Genomic DNA, 19,617 nt, shown 5'->3' on the forward strand with positions numbered 1-19,617 from the left:
TTCTGCCTGCTATCCCATAAATTAGGTCGTTTCAAACCTAATCTATCTTGTATGGGTAATATCCTTTAATTAAGACTGATATTCAACCCATAACCATAGAACCACTCTACAAGATGCTTTAAATGTAGTATGCCAATATTCATTGCCTTCCCTACTCATAACTCCTCCTTGATTTAGAACTTGATGAAAATGGATGTGGCAGTGTTATATTCTGATCTAGGATATAATTGTGTTTAAGTAGAAATTAATAGTTACTATCATTCCTATAAATTTAGGTTTTGTTTGGTTGCTTTTTTCTTTTCTCGCATTGCTTAGCCAGAGTTTAAGATAGTCATTTCTGATACTCCACGTCATCTGCTAGAAACTTAACTGTCTGCTAAAATACCTTCCCTTGAAACTCAATAAAAATTGATAATCTCTGGTATTTCCCACCAAATACTCATTTGGCATATGAGCATGAATACTAGCTTGATACAATTTGATCAGTACTGTTTTGAGCTAAGGTACAGTTTTTCAATATTAGCTAAATACAGTTTATTTATAAATAAAAAAGTTTATTTTAAAAAATATTACTTTTTTAGAAATTTCCTTGCCTTTTTGAAGGTGAAAATATTATATTTTTCAGATTCTTCTTGAGCTTTTTTGGTTCAAGCCTGATGAGTTGTTTTTATTAATAAATGTATAAAAGTTTTAATATGTTATTGATGACTTATTTGTGGTCCTATAAATTAATCTTTTCTGGGCTAAGTTATATGTATAGAATTAGAGCCTTTCACTTTATATTTCACTTATCTAGTTCTGTAACAAACCACCTCAAAATTTAGTGGCTTAAAGTAGTAACTGTTTATTATTTTTCATGATTCTTTTCGTTGGCTGGACTCAGCTGGTCCATTCATGTAGTGGTAGCTGGAATCATTTGTGTACCTGATTTCAGCTGGAGTAGTGCGGAGTAGTTGAGGATTATCTGGGCCTTTCTCTCCAGCATACTAGTTGGGCTTCTTCATTGTGTCTCAGGGCTCCAAAAGAACAAAAGTGGAAGCTCTAGAGCTTCTTCAGGGCTAGACTTGTAACTTACACAGCATCACTTGGCCACATTGTTTGTCAAAGGAAATCATAAGGCCCACTGTCAAGGAGAGGGGACATCGTTACTCTACCTCTTAATAGGAAAAGTGGCATGGGAATACAGGTATGGGGAGGAATTATTTACATCCCTCTTTACAGTCAGTTGGTACACTTAGTATTATTTGTCATCCAAAACATTTTTAATCCTATTTTTAATTTAAATAGCAGAAAATAGCAGTCATATCTTTCTTTTTTGACGTGATTTTAGGTTGTGATAGTTGTGCCTGGCCAGTTAACATAACTGTTTAGCTGAGTTTTTTGGAACCACTAATTTCAGTTAGCCAATAATACTTGTATATTCTTTTCCACTAGTATTGACTGTGCCGGTATTTTGAAACTCCGAAATTCAGATATAGAACTTCGAAAAGGAGAAACTGATATCGGCAGAAAGAATACTAGAGTTCGACTTGTGTTTCGTGTACACATCCCACAGCCCAATGGAAAAGTCCTTTCTCTGCAAACAGCTTCTATACCTGTTGAATGCTGTAAGTGAGCTTGTGATGCTGTTTTTTAAATTTTGTTTATAAAAGGTCATTTTCATTTTCTGTTTTATTTATTATGTTGAGATCAAAAGTAAACTGAAACCCAGGGTCTGGATAGCTGGTGTGATTTTCTTATATAGAAATAAACTACATGTGTAGTGGAAGTAAGTACTGATCTTGGAGTTAGGAAATGGTTTTGCATTATAATCAGACCCTAGGTAGCCTGTGTGGCTATAGACATTATTCTCTTGACTACAGTTTTCTTACCTGTAAATGAGGAAAGGGGCTTGATGACACCTGAGAACCAAGTCATGAAGCTATGAGTCTGACACTAAGTGTCACTATTACTTGGTCACCTTCGTTTTATTAAAATGTTGGAAGATGTCTGTCTTTACGAGCTGACACTTCACCTAACTATGGACTCACAGGCTTTTGGCTTTTAATTGTATATTTATTTACACCAGCTTGAGAAAGTGAGTATCATTTACCCAGATTTTCAAGGCCAAGAAATTGAAAAAGGCCCTAGAACCCGATATCTACTCAAGCTGTGGATTGAGAACTGTGGACCTCAGGCAGGTTAGCTGTTAGTACTGAAATACTGAGATTGTGGTTTAGATCCTTTAGGGCATAATTTTTGTATTAACTTTTAATAGATAATACAGGTATATGGTACAGAATTTTAAATGAATAAAAGTATAGAGTGAGGCCCCTGCACTTGCCCTCTGTGGTGGCCAACACTATGGAGTGTGCTTCTCTCTGAATCTGAATAAATCCACTTCTTACCTAAAAAAAAAGTATAGAATGAAAAGTAAATTTTCAAGTCAGCTAATTCCTCTTCTTAGAAACAGCTTTTGTTGCCATAATTTTTGTTACTCTGCCAGACAAGTGCCCATTTAAGCATATATTTCTCTAATTTTTAGCAACATAATTTAAATAATTTTAAGTTCATAGAGTAGCTTGAGTTTTTGAGATGAATTCATGCTAAAATTATTTTGTTTTCTCTTTTAGTTTATTAACTTAATGTGTGACTGTTGAGAATATAGAAAACACAGATTGGTATAAAGAGTAGCATTAAAATCTTTTGTAATGTCACTTCTCTGATATAGTCACTATTAACCATTTTCTGGATTTTTTTGGGTCTGAGTATTTGAGTATTTGGTATTTTCACTTATAATGGGCATTTTTTCATATTGTTAAATATTCTTCAAAAATACTTTTAGCACATGCATAATATTTTATTATGGCTATACCATTTGCTGAACACAGTTTGAGTGTTCAGCAAATGTACTTGTGATGGTTGGTTTCCACCATAAATAATTAGTCTTACTCCCTAAGCTGGTCAGTGCTTGTTTTTATGCTCCTTCTCTGTTGGGCCATTTAAAACATAAATAGGGACATAATGTTTTCATAAATGTTTTCTGAGATCTAGGTTGGTACTTGGTACTTTCCAAATTGTAGCTCATCCTAACCGGACCCATCCCCTATGACACATTGTCTTTGAACAGGACTAGGATCCCAGTTCATATACCTTTTGTGGCTTGGTGTGAAGTACTTGGAAGAGACATAGTGAACTGGGACTGCATGCATCATAAAGGCAGTCAAATTGTTTAAATTTCTTAAAAATGTGTTTTGGCCAAACAAAACACAGCTGACCCTCTAAGCCACCAATTTTCCACCCAAGTAGTAGGACTAAAAGTAGACCTGTTTCCAAAACATGAAGAAGAAAGTATAGTCCACACTTTATTTTAATCCAGAGAGAAACATAGTTATTGAGGCCTTTGACAGGAATAAACCCTTAGAGAACCTAAGCAGTCAAAAGAAGTATAGCTTGAAACTCAAGCATTTTTTAAAAAAAGAAAAGAAAGGCTAGAAATAGGATCTCCAGAAAATACAACAGTTGAACTCAGTTGATATCAGAAAACGATGGCACCAAGGAAAAGTTAATACTTTAAATAATAACTTACAAGCTTTAAGATAAATTGTGTTCATATATCCTGGGAAGGAAGAGTAGAGTGCACTAAGAAATATTTATGTTCATTTTTTAAAATTCTGTATTGAAATGTGTACTTCATGTATACTTTGTTTAGTTATTCAGAAGATCATCCAAAATGTAATCCTGATGTCTTGATGATCTGGCTATTTTCTTTTTTGCTATTTTCTTGATGAAAGATTTACTTGGTGTTTGTTCTTTAGAAACTTGTCTTCTTTTAATTGTATGTAATATAATTATGCATTTTTGGGCTTAGTTTTCTTCTTATATTAAATTTTCCAATTTTAAAAGGCAAATTGTAGGGAAGAAATGTATTAAGCTAAAAAGAGAAAAGTGGATGAGGTAAATGTGTTGGAGTCAACATAAGTTGCGGGCATTGATTAATTTCTCTTTATTAGTTTCTCTATAGTTGTAGTCTAATAATGTAGAATCACATGACTAATAAGTATTTTGTTTTCTAAATAGCATAGTTATTTAGATATTATTAATATTGTCCTGCATTTTATAAAAGCCCAGAATTTTCTTCTTTTATAGCTAGAATTTGTCATTTACATGTGAAAGACTGTAAACTAGTATTTATTTTTCTCCACTGTTAAAAAACAGCTCAGCGGTCTGCCCAAGAACTTCCTCATATTGAGAAGTACAGTATCAACAGTTGTTCTGTAAATGGAGGTCATGAAATGATTGTTACTGGATCTAATTTTCTTCCAGAATCCAAAATCATCTTTCTTGAAAAAGGACAAGGTAAATAATATAAGATTTGAGTTGACACAGACATAGAAAACAAACTTATGGATACCAAAGGGGATAGGAGAGAGAAGGGATAAATTAGGAGTTTGGAATAAGAAGATACAAACTACTATATATAAAATAGATGAACTGGGCCACTCTCTTAAACCATACACAAAAATGAACTCAAAATAGATTGAAGACTTAAATGTAAAACCTGAAACAGTAAAACTGGAAGAAAACTTAGGTAGTAAGCCATGGCATAGGTCTTGACAGTGATTTTTTGAATCTGACACCAAAAGCAGCAATAGCAGAAATAAAACAGACTACATCAAACTTAAAAAGCCACACAACAAAACAAACTATCCACAAGATGAGAAAGCAGCCTACTGAACGAGAGAAAATATTTCCAAAGCACATAAAGAGTTCATACAGCTCAGTAGTAAAAAATCAGACAATCCCAATTAAGAAATAAGCAGAAGATCCCAGTAGACATTTTTCCAAAGAAGAACATAGATAACCAACAAATACGAAGATTCTTTCTCTACATTGTTAATCATCAGTGAAATGCAAGTCAAAACCATAGAGAGGGACTTCTTCCCTGGTAGTCCAGTGGCTAAGACTCCATTCTCTCAATGTAGGGGTCTCAGGTTCATTCCCTGGTCAGGGAGCTAGATCCCACATGCCGCAGTGAAGACCCGGCAAAGTCCCCCCCAAAAAAGAAAAACACAAAACCATAGATACTACCTCACACCTCTTAGAATGGCTATTGTTAAAAAAAAAAAAAGCTGGAAGAAACAAGTGTTGGCAAGTCTGTGAACAAAAGGGAATTGTATACTGTTTGTGGGAATGTGAACTGATGCAGTCACTATAGAAGATATTTTGGAGATTCCTTAAAAAATTTAAAGTAGAACTACCATATGATCCAGCAGTTCCACTTCTGGGTATTTATCTGAAGAAAATAGACATACTATCTCAAAAAAACATACACAGTCCCATGTTCATTGCACAGTGTTTACAGTAGCCAAGACTCGGTTATAAGGACCCTGGCATCTATCTCCTAGTACATCCAGAATGCGTCTTTATTAATTATTGTAACCACCATATTTCATTATAGTGAACTGTTTATATTTGCCTTTCATCCACAGACAGAAGGTAGGGTATCCTGTCTCTTATTTTGGCAACCCAGAGTGCCTGGCAAGTTGAGACCCAGCAAATGATTGCTGAACTGAGCTGTAGTTCTGAGTAGGCATAGCATTTGTGCACAAGGGTAGCTCATACTTAGTTGTTGGAGTAGAAAGTGGTGAAAAGGCATTTCACCAAGTCTTCACAGACCAGATGAAGTCATCCTAGCAGTGAAGGTACTTTTTGGTTTTGTCACTGGGTGAATGCCCATGACATAAAAAGAATGCTTTAGAATAGCTGCACATTAGACTGGAATGCGAGCACTAGTAGCATATGGGGTGCTCCCCAGGTAAACAAGTCACTTGTGACGAAGAGACAGAAACCAGATAATAAAGATCTGTGGTGACCCAAATCTGGAAAGCCTAGCAAATTATTCACAAGACCATCTGTTTCTAAGATCTTGACAAGCCAAGCAATCCTAGAAAATGAAGTCTAGTAGGGGGAAACTCACATAGCAAGGGCTGGGGGTTAAAAAAAAAAACAAAACAAACCCAGCTGCATGAGTACACAGTGTGGGAGCTTGAGCTTGGCAGTAGGAAATGTGGCAGACTGAGGGACACTTGCTGGCCACATGTGAAGTGTCAGACACTTTCTTTATAGTGTAGCTGCCTCAGATAACATATTCACAGAGACATGGCATCTCCATGTAAGACAACAAGAGCCTCAGTCACTCTCTGTCATGTTGAGTCATTTCTCACCTGGTCTATTCAGTCCTCAGCCTGATGCATTTGGAGGGAGATGGTCACACTGGAAGACTGTTCAAAGAAGAGTGACTAGGGGGGCTAAAATATCGTTTAAGGAACAGATGCGGAACTAGAGGTGCTAGGCAGCAGAAAAGGAGACAGGAAAACACAGATGCTTTTAAACATATGAAATACTGTCTCACAGAGACGCTCAAGATTTTTAGGGGGTGGCTACAAGGAGTAGTGCTTAGGCCAGAGGTTGGGTACTTGAAGGAGACATGTTATCTATCATTAAGACAGAGCAGTTTTCTAGCAGCAGTTATTATCCAAAGATGAAATGGGTTACTTGGTTAGGGAATGAGTTTCTCATTACTTTAAGGCACACAAGCAGAAAGAAGTTGGCCGCCACTTTGTAGAGGTGTTCTCAGAAGATTTTCATACATCACTTAGTAGACTAAAGTCTACAGGCCCTGCAAATTCAGGTAGCCTAAGATCTTTCTTCACATTTTTTTCCCCATGGGTAGACATTTTCATAACAGAAGTCAGTGAGATAAAGATTCCTTTTGCCAATAAACTTGTGATACTAAATAAGTTAGATTTTGTTTGCATGCTTTTTGACTTCCTTTTAACTGTAAATTGTTTCTTTCAATAGATGGACGACCTCAGTGGGAAGTAGAAGGGAAAATAATCAAGGAAAAATGTCAAGGGGTAAGAAGTTTATTTCTTTGGAAATATTTGAGATGCTTAATGTGAAAATTAGATAATGTTGCTTTGTGGTATAGATGAGGAGTCTCTTTTAGAAGTTTGGACATGAGATAGACTGCTTTCCTGGTACTAAAATAAAGTTTAGGAAAGATAAACTGTTGGTGTCTTCCCCTTTTTTTGTGGATAGGGAAGGAGAAATTAGAAATGAAAGATTATTAGAAGTTCTTACTGAAGTTATCATTGATTTACTTCTCTGAATTCAGTGAACATCTTTAAACAACGGGCAAAAAAATAGGAGGACAAGCCCTCAGGGGTTTTGTATTTAACATACTCTTTCCAACTCCTCCACATTAAGCCTTCCAGGATTCAACACTGAAAGCTGTGATCCCTTCATTCTGGTTGGAATGGAGACAGAATTTTCTCTGGGGTAGGCAATACTACTTCCCACAGTGTTCTCCAAAGACCTAGAGAAGTTAGATTAAGGATTGTGGTTGACTTGGAACTAAAAATTTTCTCTATGCATATGTAAGATTATTCTTGATATAGATACAGATTTTGTGTTTTGCCATTTAGAACATTTTCAATGTAAAATTTAAGATAAAGGCGTTCCCTAGTGGTTAGGATTTGATGCTTTTCCTCCTGTAGCCCAGGTTCAATTCCTGGTGAGAGAACTGAGATCCCTCAGGCCACGCAGTAAGGCCAGAAAAAAAAATGATAAGAAATCTATAACACAATATGGGAGCTATTAAGCTTTGATTAAAAATTAGAACAAGCTTTCACTTAAGATGTATAGTAACATGTAATATTTATTAGAGCAAAATATCTGACTACATAGTAAATAATAAGACTTTTGATTTCTGCCTCAACTAGAAACCCAAGTAGGTGAGTGAAAAGCAATTTCTCCTTTAATGGTTTACTTGAAAGAGCTTTTCTCTGTTAAGACTGAAGTATCCTTAGAGTAAATCCCCAGATGACTTATATGACCAGTTAGTGTGCATAATGAGCCCGAGTAGTTAAGACTCATGAGATGTGTTGAGTTTAGCAGGTGCATTTCATTTTTAGTTCTGAGTGTAACACAATCTTGCTTTCCATGCTCCTTAGGCTCACATTGTCCTTGAAGTTCCTCCATATCATAACCCAGCAGTTACAGCTGCAGTGCAGGTGCACTTTTATCTTTGCAATGGCAAGAGGAAAAAAAGCCAGTCTCAACGTTTTACTTACACACCAGGTACGAGGAGTTATTGTGATGGTTTGCTATAGAGCTTGCTTTCATAATGAATAAGGTTATGCAGTGAATCCTGTATTAGTTAGTGTGTTTAAGATAGGGTGCTTATAATGAATAAAAATCCCAGTATACGCCTTGTCTGTAAAGTTTGTATTTACTTCAAATGTTAGAGCCGATAACAATTATTTTTTGTTGTCATTTGTTATAAGGAAATTAGAAGGTTGAATGTAGATTTGAAGTCCATTTTTCAGGAGTTACCAAAGGTCACCAGCACTGTTGGAAGGATAGATGTCTGAATACGTGTGAACTTTCCTTCTGCCCTTCGCACTGCAAAAAAGCAGTGTGCCTGTTTTGTAGTGTATTCATCTCAACCATTTCCAATCAAAATGGGAAATTTCTCCTTAAATTTTTCATTTGGCAAGCAGCAACTATAGCCTGTGTTGGCTTTGGGGGAATATAACATTGATGGCAGAATTCCTGATTTTATAGAGACACCCTAACAAAGAAGACTTCCACACCTCTTTCTGCAGCAGCTCAAGTGCTGTAATTTTCCAGGTCTGGATTGTGACACATAAATATTATATGCAGTAATTCATACTGATGTTTACATTCTTAGAGAACAAACATTTATAGAGGTCTTCTCTGTGCTAGATGCTGTATTATTAGTCATCAGAACATATGATAAAAAAATTATAATGAAGCTTATTCTCCAAAACTTATTATTGTAAAAACTTTTAAAGGGTTTATTGTAAATGAAAAGAACAAACACTGAGTTTGAGAGGGTTCTGGTTATTAGTCATTCATTTGTCACCATATTCTTTTTAAAGCCTGGCTGTATTTCATTTATAGCCTCTGAAGACTGCTTATATTCCAGAATCTGAAAATTATTATTACCTGATCATGTTAGTACAATACTTGGTAATAAAATATTTCAGATAACTTTCAGACCTTTGAAAACTTAAGGATTTTGGTTAGCCATTTCATTTATTCATTAATTCAATAAGTATTTAAGGGTGCAAACTAAGTGAGCAAAACCTGTCTTAGCTTCTCTCTCATGGAGCTTATAATCTAGTGGAACAAATAGAAGCTAATAAATCTCTAAGTAAATAATTTATAAATTTGTAGTTAGACATATAAGAACTGTTAAGGAAAGGGAAACAATGCTGTGGGTGAAAATAAGAGAGGGACTCTTGCTAGGCTAACTGGTTGTCAAGTGATGCTTGAGTTAATAACTGAAAAATAACAGTAATAGTTTATAATTACATAACATTTACTATGTTTTAGTACTGTTCTCAGCCCTTTCTGTATTCATTTAATCCTCTTAAACCTGTGGGGTAGGTTGTTGCCTTATTTTACAAATGAGGACACTGAGTGGCTAAGTAATGTGCCCAAGGTCCCAAAGCATATATTCTAGAGCCAAACATCATATATAGTCAGGTTCCAGAGTCTGGGCTCCTAACTTAACCTAGACTACATCCATTTGTTCATTTATTTCGCAGACAGAGCATTTTGTGTGTGCTAGGTGCTATTTTAAGCAGTTTATACATACAAACTCATTTATTCTCCCATAACGCTGTAAGGTAGATAGTGTTGCCCTCCCCATTTGGGAAGTGAGTGAAGTGAGATCGCATAGCTAACAAAGGCAAACGTGAGATATGAATCTTTGCAGTATGGCTGAATAGTCTATACTGTTAATTACTATTAGATAAAGAGTGGGAGAACATTCCGCATAAAGGCTGTAGCATATGCAAAGGCCTTACCGTTGGTTGGATCAGAGAGTATTAAAAGAGTTGTAAGAAGTGAACTTTAACAGGGAGGTGACATGATCAGATCTGTATTTCAAAAATGATTTTTTCCCATGGTTCTTCTGTCAGTTTATAAGATGTCAATGACCAGTTTAGTCTTTCCTCAAATTAACTAACTATAGAGTGTGAAATTTATATAGGAAAGACCAGGAAGAATAAAACGTGATTCAAACATCTGGTGTATTTTGAGTATACAAAGGCGAGAGCATCAGTGATAACAAAGAATATCAGGTTTCTGAGAAGAGGGAAAGGATAGGATTTAAAATATCCCAATTGACATGGACCTTAAATGGGAAAAGAAAAGGAGGGAAGGTAAAGAAGATGAAGAAGATGGATGCACATTAAGAACGTTTACAGACTTAGTCGTGGAGAGTTTAGGGAGTTTCCAAATGATAGCTTCAGTTTTGTTTTTATAAAGAATGACATGCGGCCTCCTTCTGTGAGCAGAGAGAGGAGAATGTGGGTAATTTGGCAGTTTAATGGTGTGGAGAAATATGAAAAAGTTATTGTAAAGAGAGGGGAGAGTAAGTTACCACCGAAACCTAATAGGATAATCAAAGGACACCTTTGATGTTGATATTGGTGAATTTATGGATACGAATTAGCTCTCTTGTGTAAATTTCTTAAGCAGCACTCAGATTCTTCAGGGCAGGTGGTGAAATATGAATAATAGGGCTCATCCAGGGTCCAAGAATGTTACTAAATTCTTTTGAGATGAGGAACTATAGAATCTAACCTGAATAAGAAGGAAGAGAGCTTCTGGAGTTGGGGGGAAAAGGCAGTAGTGTCAGCATGTTAGAGGTGTTGATTACTACCATCATAGTGGTGGTAGCAGGCAGACAGAAAGGAGCAAATATCATGCCTCTACATTAGCAGCTCTTGAATTGAGAGGACAATATAAAAACAGAGTCCTAGAGGGCATTCCATATGAGAATGGAAATCAATGGGGCCCTGGAGTGCAGAGAGAACATTGGATTGGACTGGAGCTGTCATCACTGGCCTTGTGGTTGACAGAATACAAATCACGTGGCACACACTAGTGAAGGAAGAGTGGACACACAAGTGTTTGGACAGTCCTTATTCTGCTTGATTATTACCTTTTGTCTGTCACATTTTACTTTTTTCACCTTTTTTCTAAAATGAAATTTTGAATAAAGTTTTTACAAAGGCGAATATGTTACTGTGAACGTTTTTAAAGGACAAGTTGAAAAAAATTTTTAAAGCATCGGTATTCTCTTTCACTCTATCATTCTCTTCTTTAGATCCTTTAATTCCATATATAACTATATCATTTTAAAAACAGAACTGAGACCATACTATCTTATATATATTCTAATTTTATAACCTGAACATTTTTATTTTTTCTTATCAGCGGATAATTTTACAGAATCTTAATAGCTTTTTAGTATTCTACTGTATGACCCTTTGTTATGGTAGAGTTACTATGTTTGTCTTATTAATTTGTATGAATGCTTTATAGTAGAGATTTTAGCCATTTTATGTGTAACAATAATTCCTTTTTAATTTTTACTTATAAAAACTTTATATATTTGTAAGTTGCTTATTTTTAATTAAAGGATTTGTTTATTTGCCTCCTTTTTGGCAACTTCCTCACAGTAGGGATCTGACCAGTATCAATATCCAGAGGGGGAATAATCATTAACTACAAGTGGCTAATTTAAAAACAAATTGTTTTTAATTAGGGATTATATTTAGTATTATTTGTCCCACAATCCATTTGCTTTCTGAATGAAGACAGTTCACAGCATATGTGTATGATTTACACATGAACCTTACCACAGACGGTAATAAAGCACACAGCCCTTCCCTGGGGTTCCGCTACTTGAACTTCTGCCCAGCTTGTATTCAGTAGCTTCAGAACTTCCAATGTGGGGGACCCTACCCCCACCCCAGAGAAAGTGTATCTCCCTCTGAAGTCCAGCAGAAGTTATTTGTACATGGGGATACCATCTGAGCTCTGGTTTTTGGAATCATGGGGATTTTTCAGACAGTATTAGAGTCAAACTCTCATATATAATATTTCGCTTGTGGGAGGGTATAGTCTGTATTCTAAATAGTTGACTGGGTAAACTGACTTTTATATTTTGGTTGTTTTGATTGGGAGGAAAAGCATGCCTTAAAATCAGAAGATCAAATCTCAGTTCTGCCACAGACTGTATCTACTGCCTAACCTCTGTAAAAGAGGATATAATACTAAACAGTGATTTTCAAATTGTTTGGATTGTTTTATTCTTCAAATAAGGGCTTCCCAGGAGGCATAGTGGTAAAGAATCTGTCTGCCAATGTAGGAGACATGGGTTTGATGCCTGGGTTGTTGGGAAGATACCCTGGAGGAGGAAATGGCAACCCACTCCAGTATTTTTGCCTGGAAAATCCCATGGACAGAGAAGCCTGGCAGGCTACAGTCCATGGGGATCACAAAGAGTCAGGTGTGACTGAGCACAGCACACATTCTTCAAAAAAAATCTTATGCAAATAGCAATATTATGAGAATAAAGCTGGCTTGGGTGCTCTTTTAGCACTGGAAAGGGAAGTCCAGAGCTTTTACTCTTTGGATCCTATTCTATATCCATCACTTGAAGAAGAGTGCGAGACTTCTCATGGTTTGAAAACCACTAGACCAGTTGATTTTTTTTTTTTTCTGGATTCCTCTGTTCTTCAACATTCTAAATTTGAGAAATAGATTGTATAATACAAAAGGTAGAATTAATCTGTTTCCAAAACTTGTCTCATTGTAGATATTGTAAGATATGTTTAACTGTATTTCCCTCCAGACAAGAATAAATTACCATAGACCAGTGTTGAGGACATCATGTTGGAGTCTGAATTCCTTATAGACCAAAAGAATAATTCTTGATGTGGCAGAGTGAACATGCACTTGATTTAGTAAAACAGAGTTCTCAGACTGGATACCCAAATATTGGTCAGGAATGTAGAAATAAGGATTAGATCACACACACAAAAAGGTGGATGTTATGCTGTAGTTTTCAGTCCCTCTGTGTCCTTTTTAGTACATGATAACCACCCATTTATGTAACCAAGGATCCCAGCTGTTTCATTCAGGATTAAAGGATGAGAATAGGCTTTCTTGGGTATTCTCCCTCCTTAGGTAGAAATATGACTCTGGGTATAGGATTCACTGTGGCTTTCCTGAGACCAGAGTTGGAGGCAAAGTGAAAGATGAAAAAATCCAGTAGTGCAGGGACAGAGTTCTAGTTCTGCCAAAGTCGAAGAAAAGTAAGTACATCAAGACATTAAGGGCAGAAGAAAAAAGACATTAGAGAGGTCAGGAGCCAGTAGACACAATGAACCAAACTTGAAATACCTGAACAAGAATCAGAAGGCAGAGAAACCTGTGTTCAAGACCTTATGATATCACTTAGCTGCTGTGAGATCTTAGTGTCTTTAATCTCCTCTTCAGTATAGTCATCTGTGAGGCAGGGTAATAATAATCTCTACCGAATAAAGATCTTCAGGTTTTTAAAAAACTATTTATTTTTAAATAGATAATATATATACATGGTGAGAAACATTCAAAAGGCCCCAAAACTTTTTACAGTAAAAAGTAAGTCTTCTCCTGTTCACCTATTTTCCCTTCCCAGTAGTAAACCCAACAGTTACCAGTTTCTTGTACATCTTTCCAGAGATATCCATAATGTATAAGCAAAAACATATGGTTAAATTATCTGGCTTCCCTGAAGCCTTTTGAGTTTTTAACCCCTGACTTGAATGTATGATATAGTTGTATAGCCTAGAATGAAGACTATTCATAATTATTTTATGTGTTATATAATAACATTTGCTTTAATCGCTTCCTTTTCAGTTTTGATGAAGCAAGAACACAGAGAAGAGATTGACTTATCTTCAGTTCCATCGTTGCCTCATCCTGCCCAGACTCAGAGGACTTCCTCAGATACAGGACACCTACATGACAGCGTACTGTCTGCACAGAGAAGCTTGGTTTGTCCCATCCAGCAAACATATGCATCCATGGTAACTGCATCCCATCTGCCACAGCTGCAGTGTAGGGATGAAAGTGCTGGTAAAGAACAGCATATGATATCTTCTTCAGTCGTGCATCAGCCTTTTCAAGTCACACCAACACCTCCTATGGGGTCTTCCTATCAGCCTATGCAAACTAATGTTGTATTCAATGGACCAACGTGTCTTCCTATTAATGCTGCCTCTAGTCAAGAATTTGATCCAGTTTTGTTTCAGCAGGATGCAACTCTTCCTAATTTAATAAATCTTGGCTGTCACACACCATCATCCATACCTTTTCATTCTTCAAATTCAGGCTCAACAGGACATCTCTTAGCCCACACACCTCATTCTGTGCAGACCCTGCCTCATCTGCAGACAATGGGATACCATTGTTCAAACACAGGACAAAGATCTCTTTCTTCTCCAGTGGCCGATCAGGTCACAGGTCAGCCTTCCTCTCAGTTACAACCCATTATGTATGGTCCTTCACATTCAGGGACTGCTACAACCGCTTCCCCAGCAGCCTCTCATCCCCTGGCCAGTTCGCCACTTTCTGGGCCACCATCTCCTCAGCTGCAGCCTATGCCTTACCATTCTCCTAGCTCAGGAACTGCCTCATCACCGTCTCTAGCCACCAGAATGCATCCTGGACAGCACTCAGCTCAAGCACAAAGTACAGGCCAGGGAGGTATTTCTGCACCTTCATCTTTATTATGTCACAGTTTGTGTGATCCAGCTTCATTTCCACCTGATGAGGCAACTGTGAACATTAAACCTGAACCTGAAGAGCAGGAACCTAATTTTTCTACAATTGGTCTGCAGGACATCACTTTAGATGATGGTAAGTTCATCTTTATGTTCTTGAAGCAGTGACGATTCAGGAACTTCCTTCTCTTAAGAGTCTTGAGAAAGTTACCATCGATTGTTTATTGCATATGGTTGGGCTGTTACTAGAAATATGTTAATATATGATTCTGGAGAGATAGACATGAACATACATGCTTTAAAGTCTATTTTACTACTTATATCTGTTGTGAAGGCTAAGACCTTGAGTAATAACCTACCACCTATTTGTGATGGAACTGAAGATGTGAGCTTTATTGGGCAGTTTTTCTTCTAGAACATATAGTGAGGTCGCAGCGTCTAGAGAATGGAATTCAGAAATGTTAATTCAGTAAACATTGTAGAGTCCTATCCCTTTGCAAGACACAGAGTTAGATGCTAGAAATACTAGAAATGTATCAGGGTAGAGTTCCTGTCCTTGAGGAGATTCTTCACAAGTAAAGAACCTGCTTCTCTGTGGCCCTGCCGGCTTGCTGAGTCAGATAGTGATGATGATACAAGTCCAGACTGGTTTGCTGCTGCTGGTACAACTGTTGGCACCATGATAAAAAGAAGCTATTTATATAAATGTAACAAGTTGGTGTGTAGACCTCTGATTTTATGAAATCATAAATTGGACAGCAGATTCTGCAGTATTAATAGTTGAAAATCCCCAAGATAGAATTTTCAGGTAATAATTTTAGAGTTTATTCTTGGCTTTGTCATTTATATGGTAGTGAAAAACTGTCTAAATAGGAATGCAGTGAAAGCTAACTGTAACATTTTTTCGGTATGAAATATGGAAATAGAATTTTAGTTCTCATTCTGTAATCTATTGAAAAGTTAACACTAGGTCAGTCCTCTCCTTTATACATCTAGAGAGGCTATTTACTCCTTGGTTGCAAAGCTGGTGTTAAATTCCAAATTCCAAGCAAAAGAGAAAAGGAAGATAAATAAAATGATAAAATGTGGGAGCCCCTACCCCTATCCCCAACTTGACACCACGGCTTTACTGTCATATTAAATGAGGATACAATGTCATGAGGAAACAATGATCCAGTAGGTCTTAGTCACTTACAACCAAGATATAAAAGAAGCACATTAGGAGATCAGCAAAAAGATGTGAAAGATTCTATAGGAAGGATTCAGAGAGGCTTCCTTGAGGAGATGACATTTAAGCCAGTCTTGGAGGATGAGTATATTTTTCGGTAAATGAGGATCAATCACCTCTTAACCTTTTGGCTAAGATCAAGTGTAGTATCAGTAAATGAGAATCAAAGGGAAAATCAGACAACAGAAGCAGAAACATAAAGCTGTGTCTGGGAAAGCATGATTATCTGTGGCTGGAGGGCAGATGGCAAGAAGAGGATGGCTTTCAAAGCGCCAAGGGGATTGGCCAGGTCATTTGTGTGTAAACAAAAGGTATAATAAACTAAAGCAAAACCTATAATTTTCGTAGCATTGTTGTCTAATTAAACTCTTACTGAATCCTCTCAGTTCAGTTCAGTTGCTCAGGCATGTCCAACTCTTTGCAACCCCATGGACTGCAGCATGCCAGGCTTCCCTGCCCATCACCAACTCCCGGAGCTTCCTCAAACTCATGTCCATTGAGTTGGTGATGCTCTGAATCCTCTAGATAGCTTCATTTAGGGAATTAGGCTTTCTGAAGGTCACATAGCTGGTAAGTTGTAGAGCTGAGACTGGAATCAGATCTTTTCAGTCTAGTCTTTTTTTTTTCTTTTGCAGCACTGCAGCTGCCCCCACCAGTAGCAGACCATGATGGTTAGAACTGAGTGCTTAATGGGATCCCTCAGGCTTTTTTTCATTCCTCGAGAATAGTGGAACATTATCCAGAATGCATGTGTAGAATTTCTCTGCATGACTGTGTGTACACAACTGCATCTGATTGGTCACACTAGTATTGCTTTCAGGGTTCATGTTTAAAATTTTAGTCTCTGAAACATAGGGTGAGACCTGGAGTATGATAACCTACCTCTTCAGTAATGGCACTGAAGATACAAGATTTATTAAGCAGGTCTCATGGGATATTCCAGCTCATTTTCTTTCCAAGTGAAGACTTTTTTTTTTTTCTAAAAACACACCAAAACTGGAATTTACTCTTTATAATTTACTACAGACTGAGTGATTTGGGGGCACAGTAAATTGGAACTTTTAGAAAGGTTTTATGAAGATTTTATTTCATCTTTTGAATATGTGAAAATGTATTGCAGAGAATCTGGAAAAATGAGATCTATGAGGGCAAGTAAAATAGTTTCCGTTTTGTCCCATTCACAGTTAAGCAAAGTTCCCAGATTGCAGCCCCACAGAGGACAAGGACTGGCTGCAGAATTCCCTCATTGCCACCCGTCAGGAGACTTGACAGGAGCTCAGTGGCGCTAGCCGTAATCAAAGAGGGGTTTCGGGGATTAAAATACACTCCTGCGCATCTTGGATTGTATATCTTGGATGGGTTGTATATCTTGGATTATACATTTTAGATGTATAATTTCTGCATTTTGATGCTTAACATGAACTCTAAAATGAATTTTTGATATTTGCCAACTGACTCATCGATTACGTTATTTAGATTTGCCTTTGAAGGTGAACTTCTAGATGCTTAGAAAATCCTACGGTTCTGCAGAGTTTTAATATAAATTCATTAAAAAACGACAGTTATGTATTTCATAGTCCTTGAACTCTGTAGTACTTGAATGTCCACTTTATGATAAGCTTTAAAAGTAAGTAATAAAAACCCACCCAGTATTCTTGCTTGGGAAATCCCATGGACAGAGGAGCCTGGTGGGCTACAATCCATGGAGTTGTAAACAGACATGACTGAGCGCCTGAGCATCCTATACAAGTATACATACATATGATAAAATTTAATTTATAAATTAGGTACAGTAGGAGATTAACAATAATGTTTAATAAAATAGAGTAAAAAAAAGTTAGCCATGAAACATACCAAAAGTGATTGAAAGTATACTACTTAAAGTGAACTTCGCAGTTAACTTGAGCTCAGATTTTATTTTAACTTTTCTGTATTGTGCTAAGCATTAAGTACAGAGTAATTTTCCACTCTACAACTAGAGGACATGAGTAATTTTTTTTTTTTAATTGTGTTATACTAGTTAAATAGTGAAGTAAATTAAGTTGCTCAGTCGTGTCTGACTCTTTGCGACCCCGTGGACTGTAGCCTACCAGGCTCCTCCGTCCATGGGATTCTCCAGGTAAGAATACTGGAGTGGGTTGCCATTTCCTTCTCCAGGGAATCTTCCCAACCCAGGGATTGAACCTGGGTCTCCTGCATTGCAGGCAGGTACTTTAACCTCTGAGCCACCAGGGAAGGAAAAATATATTTATCATCTAATCTTAATAACTTTGTTAATCCTGTTTCTGTTTTATATTTATTTACCCCTTTCTTTTTTTAATCAAAGATTAAAGCAAATATCCTTTTTATTTTTGAGATTTCTAATTAAAATAGAATTTGTCAAGACTCATTCAAACTTGTCTGTTACCTTTAGATATGCAGACATTAACACCTTAATTTTTTATTATAAATTCAGTGACATTTAATAGAGAAGATATTAGTGCACCTCAGCTTGGAAATTCAAGACTTACAGAATTGAAAATAATACAGCTCCTTCATTTTATAGGTAGAGGATCTGAGTTTTACAGAGCTTAGGGTATTCATCCAGGTTAACACTGATTTAATAGCAGAGTAAAACCCAAGTCAGAAAAATAAATAAAACCCAAATCAGAGCTCCTAATTCAGGACTCTAGGAGTTTTTTCAGTATTTGCAGTCATGTTTCTCATCAGTCTGTAGTCTGAAACTGTGGATGTAGAGCATCCGCAGAGTAGCATCTGTGCAGCAGAATAGATGAGAGAAAATGCTATTTTCTCAGCAGAGCTTTGGTTTGTGAGAGGGACCAGGGCTTAAAATTTTAGATTCTCATTAGTGGAGAAAGAAATGGCAACCCACTCCAGTGTTCTTGCCTGGAGAATCCCAGGGACGGGGGAGCCTGGTGGCTGCTGTCTGTGGGGTCGCATAGAGTCGAATACGACTGAAGCGACTTAGCAGCAGCATATACCTTTATTGTTAACCTTAGATGTTTTTATTAATGAACAGGCATATGGTGTTGTGAAACAAGTATGGAAAGTATCCAGTCTGATTTCTATAGTAACTTATCAGAAATGAGCTGTCTTGCTGTTTTTCTTTTCACACATCCTGCACAAGGATGATTGTTTTGATTCTCTGCTCATTGTTTTCTTTGAGGTGTATCAGTAATCCATCCTAGAGGTGGAATTCTTTATAAGAATTTGTGAAGAGAAACATAGTTCCCAGCCACTTTTATGTAACGTGAGCAAATAAATTTTGTAATAAAAGAAAAAAAATTTTTAAATTCTCATTAGAGATGAAGTCTTAAAGCCTCTCTATTCCACCCTCCTTTTTCACACTGGAATTCATTATCTGGTGTCCCTAGTAATATTATATTCCTGTTAGTCTCTTCCTCTCCAGCTCTTTGGAACATCTCAGGGCCTTTTAAGTTCCAGCTGCCCTTGTTTTGTGTGGGCTCTGATGTGTCTGGAATCATACAGAGCAAATCTAATCATTCTTCTGTAATAATCCTTCATGTGTGTGAAATCTTTATCTCTTTCCTAAGTGTTAAAAACACTCGAGCAATCTCATCCTTCCCTCAGCCTTAATAACATGCTTGTTCCCTTGTTTGAACCCTGGGGTTTAGTTCTTTTCATAGTGCCGTATCCAGAAGGCAACATTCTAGCCAGCTCAGAAGTGGATTGGGGCTGTCACCTTCCTTGTTCAGAAAATTTTATCAGTTTGGTGTAGGTCAGGGGATTTTC

At 36.9% G+C, this 19,617-nt stretch overlaps 1 protein-coding gene across 9 annotated transcripts in view; it reads left to right on the forward strand.

Annotated features, from left to right (window-relative positions):
- Positions 1-19,617, forward strand: part of NFATC3 (nuclear factor of activated T cells 3) — a 94,479-nt gene that overhangs the window by 56,854 nt on the left and 18,008 nt on the right. For 6 of the 9 annotated variants that reach the window (XM_086351364.1, XM_086351365.1, XM_086351371.1 and 3 more), the window contains 5 exons: positions 1,435-1,607; positions 4,198-4,338; positions 6,844-6,899; positions 7,998-8,124; positions 13,771-14,772. In XM_086351364.1, coding sequence (XP_086207490.1) covers positions 1,435-1,607; positions 4,198-4,338; positions 6,844-6,899; positions 7,998-8,124; positions 13,771-14,772 — 1,499 coding nt within the window. Of the gene's footprint in view, positions 1-1,434; positions 1,608-4,197; positions 4,339-6,843; positions 6,900-7,997; positions 8,125-13,770; positions 14,773-17,048; positions 17,316-19,617 lie in introns of those variants that run through there. The other 3 variants (XM_086351363.1, XM_086351367.1, XM_086351366.1) reach the window with 1 other exon arrangement.

Source organism: Bos grunniens, chromosome 18, assembly GCF_055505025.1.
Source record: "Bos grunniens cultivar Pamir isolate PY7600 chromosome 18, Bosgru_T2T1.0, whole genome shotgun sequence".
Classification (NCBI taxonomy): Eukaryota; Metazoa; Chordata; class Mammalia; order Artiodactyla; family Bovidae; genus Bos; species Bos grunniens.